This window comes from Cetorhinus maximus, chromosome 12 (assembly GCF_964194155.1).
Source record: "Cetorhinus maximus chromosome 12, sCetMax3.hap1.1, whole genome shotgun sequence".
NCBI classification, from domain to species: Eukaryota; Metazoa; Chordata; class Chondrichthyes; order Lamniformes; family Cetorhinidae; genus Cetorhinus; species Cetorhinus maximus.
This window is the reverse complement of record NC_135890.1, coordinates 15,637,766-15,651,984: the sequence shown is the minus strand read 5'-3', so window position 1 is coordinate 15,651,984 and position 14,219 is coordinate 15,637,766. Positions and strand designations below refer to the sequence as shown.

General features: G+C 40.0%; 1 protein-coding gene across 2 annotated transcripts in view; it reads right to left on the bottom strand.

The window, feature by feature from the left end:
• The window catches only part of exoc4 (exocyst complex component 4), a 509,047-nt gene that overhangs the window by 419,941 nt on the left and 74,887 nt on the right, over nt 1-14,219 (bottom strand). For both annotated transcript variants that reach the window (XM_078553055.1, XM_078553056.1), the window contains exon 5: nt 1,008-1,251. In XM_078553055.1, coding sequence (XP_078409181.1) covers nt 1,008-1,251 — 244 coding nt within the window. The remainder of the gene's footprint in view (nt 1-1,007; nt 1,252-14,219) is intronic.

Here is a 14,219-nt window from a genome sequence, read left to right as displayed (position 1 = left end):
CGTCCTAATTGCTTGCCGAATCTGCACGCTAACTTTGTGTTCCTTTGCAAGCACACCCAAGTCTCGTCAAATATCAACGCTTAGAAGTTTCTCACCTTTTGAAACATATTCTGCTTTTTCCTTATGACCAAAGTGAATAACTTCACACTACCCAATATTATACCCCATCTGCCCTCTTCTTGCCCACTCACCTAACCTGTCTATATCTCTTTGCAGCCTCTCTGTATCCTTTCTGCAGCTTACCTTTCCACCTAGCTTGGTATCAGAGCAGGGTATTTAAAATCTGATACAAGTCACTAGCAAGACCAAATTCTCAATACTGCATGGAATGTTGTAGTCCTATCTTCAAAAGATCTTTATTGAATTCAACCACAAAAACAGGGTAAGGAAGAAAAAAGGGCATGAAAGGCTCCAGGATTCAGAGCTATAGTTAAGAAACTCAAACACGGTAATTGATTTCAAGAGAAAAGAGATTAAGAGTTCACATGACTCAACTCTTTGAAATGCAAGTGTAATGGTTTACTTTTCTCTATTAAAATTCACCACCCCTCAGAACCACATGCAATCTGCTTCCACTATGTTGGAAGTGCCCATAAAGGCCACATTTAGTGCAACTGGGAAAACTCGTCCCAGCACAAACCAAATTTGAAACAGCATTTTCCTGTATACTTGCACTGTGTAGGAAGTGTTCCTTGAAGGGCCATCGGCAAAAAGCAATGTTTTGATCCATCAGAGCTTATGCGAATTTAGGTTCAAAAGATTAAGGCACAGTATTCAAAACATGTCACTAGGTCAAAAGACAAACACAAATAAGAATTTCCTCAGATAATAACATAAGGACAGAGCTAAAAATAAGGAAATGTGGAGTAAAAATTTCTAAAATGGTGCTGGAACAGTGCTGCAACTCAGATCAATTTATTCCAACTTCACTAACGACACACCATTTTCAAAAGTTAATTGCTAAAAGTTCAGTGCCCCTTCCCCTTTCACAACTGCAGCACCTTTACCTGGGTTGATTCTCTTGTGAGAGGACTTCACCTCGCTGATAAGCATGGTCTGCAACCTGGGTTGTGGACCGTTTCACAATCTGTTCCAGTTCTTGATTGAAACGTTCTTTAGTGGCTTTGATTGTCTCAGGAATCTTTTTCAACTTTGCCAGGGCTTTTATCAGAATTCCCATAAAAAGTATGCTGTTCTCCTCTGGATCACTCTCTGGGTCCTCCTTTATATCTTGTAGGTTTATCTCCTTCACTGTCAAAATAGAACAAGTCCATATTAAATAAAAACAGCTAATGTTGATTTTCAATTTTTTTGGTGTTTATTATTATCTTCTTTAGGGCAAAGATATTTGCCTGGATTTTGCAGTCAGTGGCGAAGAAATGATGTTAGCTGTCATCACATGACAGTTGCCCATAGACTATTCATGGGCTTGTGAGCAGAAATTTGTGGCAGAACATTCTCAGCGCAGCACTCTCTCAAAGGGACCTGTCCTCTGTACAAGCAGGGCAAGTAGAGCGGCTCTTCAACCACAGATTGAAGAATCCTTACCAAGACAAAACAGGCCCTACACCAGGAAGTATAAATGAGGTTGAATTCACTATAAAATCATGTACAGCAAACTAAATAAAGAGATGAAAATAAAGATGGGATCGAGAGAGAGAGGAATTAAAAGAGATTGAATTGAAAAAAATAAAATCTCCTACAATAATTAAATTCTTAAGGAATCAGACTCCAGCACATGTAGAATTAAATTTTCAGGGCCAAAGAGATTGCTTGGCAGCAATTATGACTTATCACTGCTGGTAAAAGTTCACTTCCACCTGAACACAACAGCCTTTTATGGCACTTTTAGTGGGTAACAAATAGTGAAGCTCAGCAACTTCATGCTCTAACAGCAAGTGCTGTGAAAGCACAGCCTGTGGAGGAACAGGGTAACTTGACAGCAGCTTCTGGACTTCCACATTTAACTGAGCGAGTACGGACTCTAAGTTGCTGCCCCATTCCCTCCACAATAATGGTGAGCATCGTTTGCTTCACGGTTACTCTCAGCACAAAATCCAGGCCAACATTTCTGCACGAAGTCAAAGGTGATAAGTGTTTCTCAGGTGTTACAACATGTATGCAAACCCTCATCATACTTGGATGCAATCATAAGATGAACACAGTAAAGCAGAAACTTGAAAAAATTGTTGAACAAGTGAACTTGTACCATATATGCCACATACGAGGATTTGGAGTATGGGAATAAACAAATAATGACATAAGCAAACATGGGAAAACAAAAGGCCACCTTGCCCATCAAGACCCATCCTTCCACAGGAGATATAAAATTTACCATCATATATTTTACCTCTTCCATTTCACCTCCCAAAGAGAGGTTCTCCATAAATACTCATCCATCTCTGAGGCAATGAAAGCACTGAAACCTACAGTAATGGTCCCATTTAAAATAACAAGAAATAAAGCAGAGTTTTTTTCTTCCATTTTTATTTTTTTCTGAATTGCTCAGTCACAAGGCATCTTCAGGCCAAAATAATACTTTATTGTGCACTGCACCTTACAATGCCCACATAATCCATTAGAAATATAACATTAACCAAATGGGAGCTAAGAGTGAAAGGAGTTAGAAAACTAAGAAAAGTTGTGAAAACAACTGATGGGAGACAGGACAGAGACAGCAAAAAGCTGAAAAGGCAACTACAGTTCACACAACTAAAATGGACAGTCACTACTATTGGTCAAATAACAAAGTCATTAACTATTTGCATTAACATAAATTTCAGAGTTGTTGGCTACTGCAAATTTGGTGCTCCTTTTACTTTTGGCAGTAACAGCTGGAGGGCAGTGTTTTATTGGAAAATAAACTAACGCTTGTTGTCAGTACTACAGAGTATTCCAAACCTCCTGTGACAAATGGTTTTTTTCGTCAGCGTGTTCACAAGTTTTTTTTAAGGCTTCCTTGAAGCAGATGGTTCAGCTTTACTTACAGGTAAATCTATGACTTTCTGCACCATTGGAAAAATTGTTTGTGATTGCTGCAGAATACATTCGAAAATCAAGAGCTTTTTGGCTTCCAGTTCTCTCTTTCACCCATCCTGGAAATTTCATTGTCAGTTGGTGTCAGTCACAGCTATCACAACGTGTTTGTTGGTTTTCCCGCGAAATGCTTGCAGTCTACATTTGCGACAGAAACTACACTTCAAAAGCACTTTGAACGGCTCTAAAAGCACTTTGGGATATCCTAAAGCCATGAAAGGCACAATATAAATGCGTGTCTTTCTTCTGTGAATGTTTTAGTATTTGTTTAGTTACTGCTGATAAACTGAGGTCTGAGGGTTGCTGAAAAAATTCTTTTAATATAAATATTTCACACTAACAAAGTCAGCCACTTAAAAATGGTCATATGCCACATGCATACGTAATGTAGCAGACACAAAGTGTCCATAAAGATGGGATTGCTATAAGCAATGGGGTTTACGAATTGAGTAATTGAAGGAAGACAATACAACGCACATTGCTGAAGTATATTATTTTGACAGGATAAAGAGATACACAAGGCAAAATATTGCATTCATGCTAAGAAAGCATTCCAGCAGCTTTGAACATAACCATTGACAATGCAGATCATATTCTCATAGCCAAATTACTGTGATTTGATGTCAGTGCAAAACCCCAGTCTTACATGAAAAATATTTCCTTAGCATCAACTAGCTACAACGTATGCACTTAGAACTCAAGCTTAACCTTGCATCAGGATCATGTTTATAAAGAGACTCCATGCCCTGGTTTCCACATGGTATAATAATCGATCCTTTATGAAGAAAGCATCACAAGTATCACTGAGCAAATTTCAAACTGCAAAAAGCCTGCGTTAGCTCTCTGCCTGACTACTAGAGCTCACCCCGATAAAAGCATTCCTTGGAAATCTGAGCCAATATAAACTGAAACACTGCCAGGAAAAGTTCCTCATAAACAAGTATGAGCACTTAAAGTAGTGCTTTGACGCAACATACCTTCAAATTTTTTTTTGGAGTGTGCAGTGGTCCCTTGAACTTTTTGTCCAATTGCACATGCATGGTAATTTAAAAGGGCTGATTTGTCCAAGCTCTGAGTGGGAACTTCAGGGATTCCTGCACAGCCCGGCAGCTTAGAAGGAACATTGCTTTGATGGGATGGAATTATTAGAAATATTCGTTCAATTTCAGTCATGTTTACATGCACTCAATTTTACAGGCTCATGACAAGCACCAGTTAACTTCTTTTAAGTGGGTCAAGTTGAGAGGTCAATATTGTCACACCAACGACCCTGAACAAGTGAAAGAGCTTTTTGTCAACAGCCGATGTCACCTGATTGGATACGGTTATGTTCTTATAAAATCACTAAAACAATGTGAACTCTGATTGAAAGATTCAGGAAGCTGTAATTTTGCACTTGGAGATTATCTGCATCATGCAAAAGCTCTGTCTACATGCTCTGGTTTATATTGAATGTTTTGAAAAGACATTACATACTTTAGTAAACATTCATTTTCTGTACCAAAATCAAGAAAATTTCTTAAAAGTTCATTTCAAAGTTTTTTAAAAAGTCCTTCTTTTGCAAGAAGGAACCAGATGCTGTTGTATACGGGCAGATAGCCAGAGGCTGAAATTTTATGACACCTGTGGCTCACCCCTGACTATTCAGGCAGTGGGCAAGGCCAGCACCTCCACATAAAACTCAGCCCATAGTTTCTCCAATAAAAGACAGCCTTACATAAGATTTTCTGTACACTCCAAGCATACAAAACAATTGTCAACCTTTTGTGAGTCTTATTATTTAGTAGCGCGCCACAATATTACGAGTTCGAGAACATCCAACGAAGAAAGGTCTTCAACCTGCAACAGAGTTACTCCAGACGTTGGGGTCGAGTTGCCTGCTCGAGTGCAATTGCAAAACCAAACACAATCTGTGCTCGAAATTGTGTTACTTTTCCAAAGGTAATTCCCATGGTTCAAGTTCCTGCCCAAACTAATTTGCACAATTGCAAATGTAAAATCTTCCACACACCAGCACAATTGCTCAGCACCGTTGATTTTAAAATCAATGAAAATGCCTTTTAAAAGACCTGTGCTGAAACATCTACTAGTTCCATGGGTATACTACACTAGTTAGTTTCTTGGTATTTTAATATGTAATAACTTATAATGTGTGCATTTTAGTGTCTCTGTGCCTAAAAGAAAACAACCTCAAATTTCCTCCTCAGGCAGCTGCAATTGGTGGAAGCTCACCATGCACATTAGTTCCATCGGAGGACATGACTACTTTAGTGGGCAGGGCAGGGCAAGGCAATGGTTTTTAAATCAACAATAAAACCATGGAAAATCAATTTACACTTGACTCAGCTTGCATTTAAAATTCAAAAATCTCATGCACTGGTTTGGTTGATTTCAGCTAGCATAAACTCCAGGCTGTTTGATTTTCCTTCAAAAATCATTATATGAGCAACACAAACATACGCAGCCAGAAGTAAATTTCCACAACTGCAAACATTTGAGAGATTCAGTCCTTTTATCATGAACTACATCATGGTTTAACATGCTGATAACGCTAAATTCCAATATGTAACTTAATATATAGTTGTGGTTCTATATTTTCTGCTGCAGATTAGAAACCTTGCCACAGTGACTTCTCTTCTACATGAAGGTTGCTGATATCTTTTCTTCGGGACACCAAAGGCACACAAAAATTAAATGAAAATTTTAATAAATGATGTTTGTAACACTTTGAAGCATAACTTCAGTTTAAAAAATGAAACAATGTTGGCATTGATAGTGGACAGAATAATCAAATGTCAATTCTTGGGATGCAGATACTGAAGGCAAACATTTTAATATTATCCTATCAAGTTTCAAGTTATTTGATCATGAATATACAGCATGGTCAAAATACTTTCCAACTATATCCAATGTTCAAAGATTAAGACATTTACAGACTTACCTCAATTTCCATCGGCAGGCAGCAAACAAATTTCACCCTCCTGAAAGCTAAAGATCATGATCAATTTCAGAGCAAAACCTCAGATTGTGAAAGAAAATAGAATGGAAATTGGTGTAAATTATTAATGACTTGGACAAATGTTTGATTTCAACAGGTTTAAAAAAAGTGATAACTACTCAATTAACAAAAACTTTTGTGTGTGTCATGAGAACTAGAGAACGATGGTGCAAATTCCACTTTCATTGAACAGTGTTTGTAATTTCAATGACATTAGAGGGAAACAAACTTCTTACAAGCTGCCAGTTCATTGAATTACACGAGCTCTTGAACACCCAAACAATCAATTAGTTAATAATAGCTTGGCTTTCACAAATCTTTAAACCACACCTTGAAAGCTATAAAGATAGGCCTTGCTCAAATCGCACATATATATTCATGATCTAAATGGACAACAATGTGCATGTTAAAAACAAAAACAGAATTACCTGGAAAAACTCAGCAGGTCTGGCAGCATCGGTACCTTGAGTATCCTGTCTTCCATTCTTAATTAGCACTTTTCTCAGACAATATCACCACCTTCAACACCTCTTTGATCCTTTTGTCTGTGACATCTTTTGATTATCTGCTCCTATCACTGCTTGCTTATCTCCACAATCACCACACCCTCAATTTCTCTCTCCCCATGCCCCCCCACCTTAGACCAGCTTATATTTCACTTTTCTCCTAACTATACTCAGTTCTGCCGAAGGGTCATGAAGACCCGAAACGTTAACTGATTTCTTCTCCACCGATGCTGCCAGACCTGCTGAGTTTTTCCAGGTAATTCTGTTTTTGTTTTGGATTTCCAGCATCCACAGTAGCTTTTAGCTTTTTGTTTTTAACAATGTGCATGTTGTTAATCTATAAGAACAAGGTGCAGGTACAGGCCCAGAACACTATAATCCTGAGACCATTTCCAGTAAAATCTGGGTGTTCCTAAGAAAAAACTCCTTGTGACATTCAAGCCCAGCAGTTTGATTTACTGACCAGTGAGATGAATTTTTGTATTTAGCTTTATTTACAAATGCTATTTTGTCACCTTCATTTACTGTTTGCAAAATATACATTTTCTCCCAAATCTTCAGCACGATCACCAAGAGGGTACACAACATAACTCTGACGGGACGAAGCGCATAGTCCAAAACATGAGGACAATTAAAATATCAATATATTCAGTAGACATGTTTTGAAAATATCCGACGCAAAAATATATTCAACACAAGACAATGAGCAGTGCATTAAAAAAATGATGAGTGGTGAAATGTAATCAACAATATTAAACATTTGTTTGAGGAAGGCTTATGCAGAAAGCATACGGTTTGCACTCTGGAAAATGTTAACCATTCTGAAAGAAGTTGGTATGAAATTTCTGACAGCAAGTGGAAAAATTACTTACAAAAACTGACATTCATAACCTTTTTTTTTTAAGTATTTGTTCACGGGTTGTGAGCATCACCAAAAAGGCCAATGTTTATTAGCCATTTCTAATTGCCCTTGAGAAGGAGAGACGGTGGCAGAGTAGTATTGTCACTGGACTGGTAATCCAGAGACCCAGAGTAACCTTCTGGGGGCCTGGGTTTGAATCCCACCAAGGCAGATGGTGAAATTTGAATCTGGAATTCATGACCACGAAATCTTTATCAATTGTCATAAAAACCCAACTAATGTCCTTGAAGGAAATCTGTTATCCTCCATGTGGCTCCAGATCCGCTGTAATGCAGTTGACTCTGAAATGACCGAGCAAGCCACTCAGTTGCACCAAACCAAAGTCTATAAAAAAGGAACGAAACCGGACAGGCCACCCAGCCTAGGCAATGGAAATGACAGCAGCAAACCCAGCCCTGTCGACTCTGCAAAGTCCTCCTGACGAAATTGACGGAATCACACCTTACAGACTATGTCCCACCAACAGGACAGGCCCAGTAGAGCTGGCGGCACAGTGGAGGACAGTCCTCAAAATCGACTCCGGGCTCCATGAAGTTTCAAATATGGGCAAGGAAACCTCCTGCTGATTACCAAATGAGATAGATTTGGTAATCCATGAGGCGCTGTGAACCATCAACAGCAGCAGAATCGTACTCAAACACAATCTGTAAACTCATGCCCCAGCACATCCTCCACTCTCTCATTACCACCATGCCAGAGGATCAACCCTGATTTAATGAAGTGCAGGAGGGCATGCCAGGAGCAGCACCAGGTATACCCAAGAATGAGGCGATAACCTGGTGAAGCAAGAACACAGGACTACTTGCCTGCCAAACAGCATAAGTAACAATTGATAGATAGAACTAAGCAATTCCACAACCAACGGATCAGATCTGAGCTCTGCAGTCCTGCCACACCCAGTCGTGAGTGGTGGTGGACAATTAAACAACTCGCTGCAGGGGGCTCCACAAATATCCCCATCCTCAATGATGCAGGAGCCCAGCACATCAGTGCATAAGTTAAGGCTGAAGCATTTGCAACAATCTTCAGCCAGAAGTGGATGATCCATCTCGGCCTCCTCCAGTGGTCCCCTGCATCACTGATGCCAGTCTTCAGCCAATTCGATTTACTCTGCGTGATGTCAAGAAATGACTGAAGGCACTGGATACTGCAAAAGCTATAATATTCTGGCAATAGTACTGCAGATTTGTGCTCCAGGACTTGCTGTGCCCCAAGCCAAGCTGTTATAACACTGGCATCTACTTGGCAATGTGGAAAATTGCGCCCAGGTATGTCCTGTACACAAAAAGCAGGACAAATCCAACATAGCCAATTTCCACCCCATCAGTCTACTCTTGATCATCAGTGAAATGACAGAAGGGGTCATCAACAATGCTATCAAATGGCACTTGCTTAGCAATAACCTGCTCACTGATGTTTAGTTTGGGTTCCGCCAGGACCACTCAGCTCCTGACCTCAGTACAGCCTTGGTTCAAATATTGACAAAAGAACTGAGCTCCAGAAGTGAGGTGAGAGTGACTGTCCTTGACATCAAAGCAGCATTTGACAGAGTGTGATGTCAAAGAGCCCTAGCACAACTGGAGTCAATAGGAATCAGGGAGAAAACTCTCCACTGGTTGGAGTCATACCTAGGAAGGTGCTTGTGGTTTTTTCAGGTCAGTCATCTCAGTTCCAGGACATCACTGCAGGAATTCCTCAGGGTAGAGTAGTGTCCTAGGCCCAAACATGTTCAGCGGCTTTATCAATGGCCTTCCTTCCATCATAAGGTCAGAAGTGGAGATGTTTGCTGGTGATTATACAATGTTCAGCACCTTTCATGCCTACTCAGAGGCTGAAGCAGTCCAGGTCCAAATGGAGCAAGACCTGGACAATATCTAGAATCGGGCTGACAAGTGGCAAGTAACATCTGTGCCACACAAGTGCTAGGCCATCTCCAACAAGAGAGAATCTAACCATCGCTCCCTGACATTCAATGGCATTACCATCACTGATTCACCCACTATCAACATCCTGGGGGGTTACCATTGACCAGAAACTGAACTTAAATACTGTGGCTACAACAAGTCAGGGGCTCAGAATCCTGCGGTGAATAACTCACCTCCTGACTCCCCAAAGCCTGTCCACCATCTACAAGGCACAACTCAGGAGTGTGACAGAATGGTCTCCACTTGCCTGGATGAGTGCAGCTCCAACAAGAGTCAAGAAGCTTGACACCATCCAGGACAAAGCAGTCTGCTTGTTTGGCACCCCTTCCACAAGCATTCACCTTCTCCACCACCGATGAACAATGGCAGCAGTGTGTACCATCTACAAGATGCACTGCATAAACTCACCAAGGCTCCTTAGGCAGCACCTTCCAAACCCACAACCACAGCCATCTAGGAGAACAAAGGCATCAGATATATGGGAACTCCATCACCTGGAAGTTCCCCTCCAAGTCACTCAACATTCTGACTTGGAAATATATTGCCATTCCTTCACTGTCGCTAGGTCAAATTCCTGGAACTCCCTTCCTACTAGCACAGTGGGTGTACCTACACCATAGCGGCTTCAGCAGTTCATAAAGGCAGCTCACTACCACCACCTCAGCGCAATAGGGATGGACAATAAATGTTGGCCTAGCCAGCGGAGCCCACATCCCATAAATGAATTTTAAAAAAATAGTGGTGAGCTGCCTTCTTGAATTGCTACAGTACACACACCCAGTGCTAATAAGGACAGAGTTCCAGGATTTTGACTGAGGTACACGCTGCGCGCTGACCGAACGTGGAATCAAGGAGCCATAGCAAAACTGAAGTCAATGGAATTAGTTAGGGGCAGGGGAGTGGTTGGAGTTACACAGAGTGCAAAGGAAGACAGTTGCAGTGGTTGGAAGCCAATCATCTCAGCCTCAGGAGTTCCTCAAGATAGTGCCCTGGCCCAAACATCTTCAGCTGCTTCATCAGTCACTGTCCCTCCATAAGTTCAGAAGTGAGAATCCTCATTGAGGATTGCACAGTGTTCAGTACCATTTGCAGCTTCTCAGATATTGAACGAGTTCATGATTGCATGCAATAAGACCTAGACAACATCCAGGCTTGGGCTGAGAAGTGGCAAGTAACATTTGCGCCATTTAAGTGCCAGGTAATGACCATCTTCAACAAAAGAGAAACTAACCATCACCCCTCGACAAACAACAGCATTATCATCACTGAAACAAGGCACAAGTCAGGAGTGTAAAGGAATACTCCCCACTTGTCTGTATGAGTACAGCTCCAACAAAACTCAAGCTCAACACAATCCAGGACAAAGCAGCCCACTTGATTGGCACCCCAGCCAACACCTGAAGCATTCTCTCCTTCTACCATCAATGCACAATGGCAGCAGTGCGTACTATATACAAAAAGCACTGCAGCAACTCGCCAAGGCTTCCTTGACAGCACCTTCCTATTCTGCAATCATTACCACTTAGAAGTACAAGCGTAGTAAGACGGGAACACCACCACTGACAAGTTTCCCTCCAAGCCACACACCAACCTGACTTGGAATGATATCCCCATTCCTTCACTGTTACTGTGTCAAAAAAACTGTAGCTCCTTCCCTAACAGCACTGTGGGTGTACCTACACCACATGGACTGCAGTGGTTCAAGAAGGCAGCTCACTACCACCCTCTCAAGGGCAACAAATTCTGGCCTAGAGCAAAGGTTACATACTATGAATGAACGAGGGAAAAAAACAGTTCTGATTCTTGGAATAGTAAGCCAGCTCCTGCTGTAAATGCGGTTTCCTCAGGTCAATATTAAAGGCCCGAAATATAATATTATTAAAAGTATATTGCGGTATTCAGTCTCCTATTCTGGGCAATCTGGTAACGTCAAATGTATTAGAATGGAAACAGTTACCAGCACATTTTACCTTCTCATTGGAATGACAGTGTCAATTTGAGAAAGTCGATACAACACGAATAGATTTACTTTCTACACTAACATTGGAATACATTAGAATGGGGTAAAATGTCACTTTTTCTGAGCTCAGGACAATAGAATACAAGTCTAAAACCAATCTACAGGGTTGTGTTTAGTTTTTCATGACAGAGGTCCACCACAATATAGACTGAGCCTGCCCAAGTCTTGACATTTAATCAATAGACATAAATCACTTAGAATGTTATTAACTGACAGATATGTCAATGCTGACCAAACCGCGACAGATTACACAAAAGTAATGGAAAACTGAAGCTGCTCTTACCTAAAGTAATGGCATGTAATTTTAATCCATTTCCTTGGTATGTTCCAAAACATGGTTTTCTTTTGCTATTTCTATTGCATAATATGCATTTTATTCCAATGTAGTTTATGGTATGATGAACCTACCTTGGCTAGCTTTAATTGATTTACAGTGTTCATTTGTCTTCCCTTGACGGGAAGCTCTTTGCTGCTAGATTAAAAATCTTGGAAATGGATATTGGTTTTTCAAACACACCAAATGGACTGCTGACTTGTACTCTATTGCACTGAACTCAAACAGTTTTGCAATAAAAACAAAAAATGCTACAAATGCTCAGCAGGTCAGGAGGTATCTGTGAAGATAAACAGTTAACATTTCAGGTTGATGACCCTTCAACAGAAGTGAGGAAAGGTAGTAATGTAATAGGCTTTGAGCAAGGATCAAATAGCACTCATTCCAATGGCAGCGAAGAAAGTAAACCTATCAGTGCTGTCGTCAAATGGGAAGATTAAAATTATTGTTGCTTCAGTGATAACAATTGCAGCTATTCTAGTTCCCATGTTACTTTCATAGTCAAATTCATATTCCTGTTGAACACTGACAAAACTCACCCACTGTGGTCAACGAAGTTTCAATATCATTGAAGTCTTGAATCTGAACCCAGGTCTCCAGCAAAAGAGTTCCACAAGTAACTATTCCAAAAGGAGCTCCTTTACACCCACCACATGGTGAATCGTAAGGTCCCTGGGAGGACTGCAGTGAATGATCAAAGTAACACTACTTTTTACATAATCTAGAAGGAGGACTTGTGCCACAGTGGTAATATACCTACCTCTGAGCCAGAAGCTCTAGGTTTGAGACCCACTCAGGGCTTGATGACCACAGGTGGTGCATTCATTACGCTGCCAAACAGGTTGATTATAACCTGAAAATTCTTCCAATGCGCCTATGGCAAGAGCCAGAGTCTTCTGGTCAGCCAGGACCTGCAGAAGGCAACAGCAAAATAATGCAGTGCCTTGCCAAGTACAACCATGGATCAACACATGGCAGTCCATGGTCGTCAACACCCTCTTAGAACTTGGTACCTGAAGAGAGATAGAGATATGTTTAACATGGCAAAGGAAAATATCACTTCTGGGTTCAGAATGTCTTCAAATAAACTTTTTGATTCAAATTATTTGAATGGATACAGGCCATGTAAGGTTTTTAGGAATGCTGGCTTCATATAATGCAAAGTTTTAGTCTGACACAAGAAACAATACTGGGCTAGTTGAAGAAGAATACATTTGTATCCAAATTGCCTTGCATTGTTAACAGTACAGTAAACACTGCTAACTCAAATACCCAGCAGTCCAGATATATGCATAAACCAAATGTTGTGTTGCTTTCTGTACAGCACTTTGTACTGACGGAAGTCACACTGGAGGTGGCATGAGCATTTTCACTATAATTACAAATATAGTAAATTGCTAGGTTTCAATTTAAATTGTGTTTGAATCACAACTAACTTAGATTTGTGGCATTTTATTGCACATCAGCAAAAATTGGTCTCTTGCTTTCCCATAGGTATATACCATTATTCAGCAAGCAATTCATCAGAAGGGACAAATGCTTGCAAAAAAAAGATACTGTATTGGTATCATTTCTTCCTTTTCACTTTGTAGAGTGTAGTTAATATAAAAGAGTAATTTATTTTTCTTCCCAAGAGCTTTTGCAATCATAATTACTAAACTGCCCAAGTAACAAAACGTTTAAAATGTGCAGTCTATTACAAGTAATTACTTTTTTGAATGAGAACGTGTCACATGCAGTAATATATCTCCAATTTAAAAAAGTACTGTGCACTAATTGGTTGCATCTCATTATACCCTTCAAGCAACAATCATTCCATTTGTTGTATCACTCTGCATTGTCCATGTTTATTCAACTAGCTAAGGGCCAATTGTTAAAAATGTATATTACTAGATGCAAGTCAAATATTTACAGTTTATGAGTTGAACACCAATAAACTGCAAGATAGCAATTAAAGCAAGTGGATTGGGTAATGTCAAAAAATAACAGCACACAGCTTGAGTTGTTCATCAACAAAACAACCAAGGTTTTAATTATCTCAAATTGCTGGCTTCTTTAAAATAATAGATAATGTATGATATAAAAAAGTCCACTTCTGAAATTAGTGGGCATAAACAGTTTGACAGAAGTGGCTCAATATGCATTTGGCATCAAATATGGTGTATTGCTAGTACTGGTAAATAAGTCACTGGTTCACGACTCATAAGACCTCAAAAGTACAAACCACGGGAGGCAAAAAATAGTATAGAGCTTAGCCTAATGTCCAACATCAGCAAAGTGTTTTTAAGTGATGACATAAACTTTCCAGTTTTAACTTCAAAGCAAATATGAAAAAGTTTTTCAGCTGCGTACTTTAGAAATAAATAAAATACTACATGAAGATGAACTAAAATTTTCCAGGTGGAGTATGCTTGGATATATCAACAGTAAAGAAAATTTTAAAAACAGGGTTCTCACAGAGCTTGATGTACCTTTTGT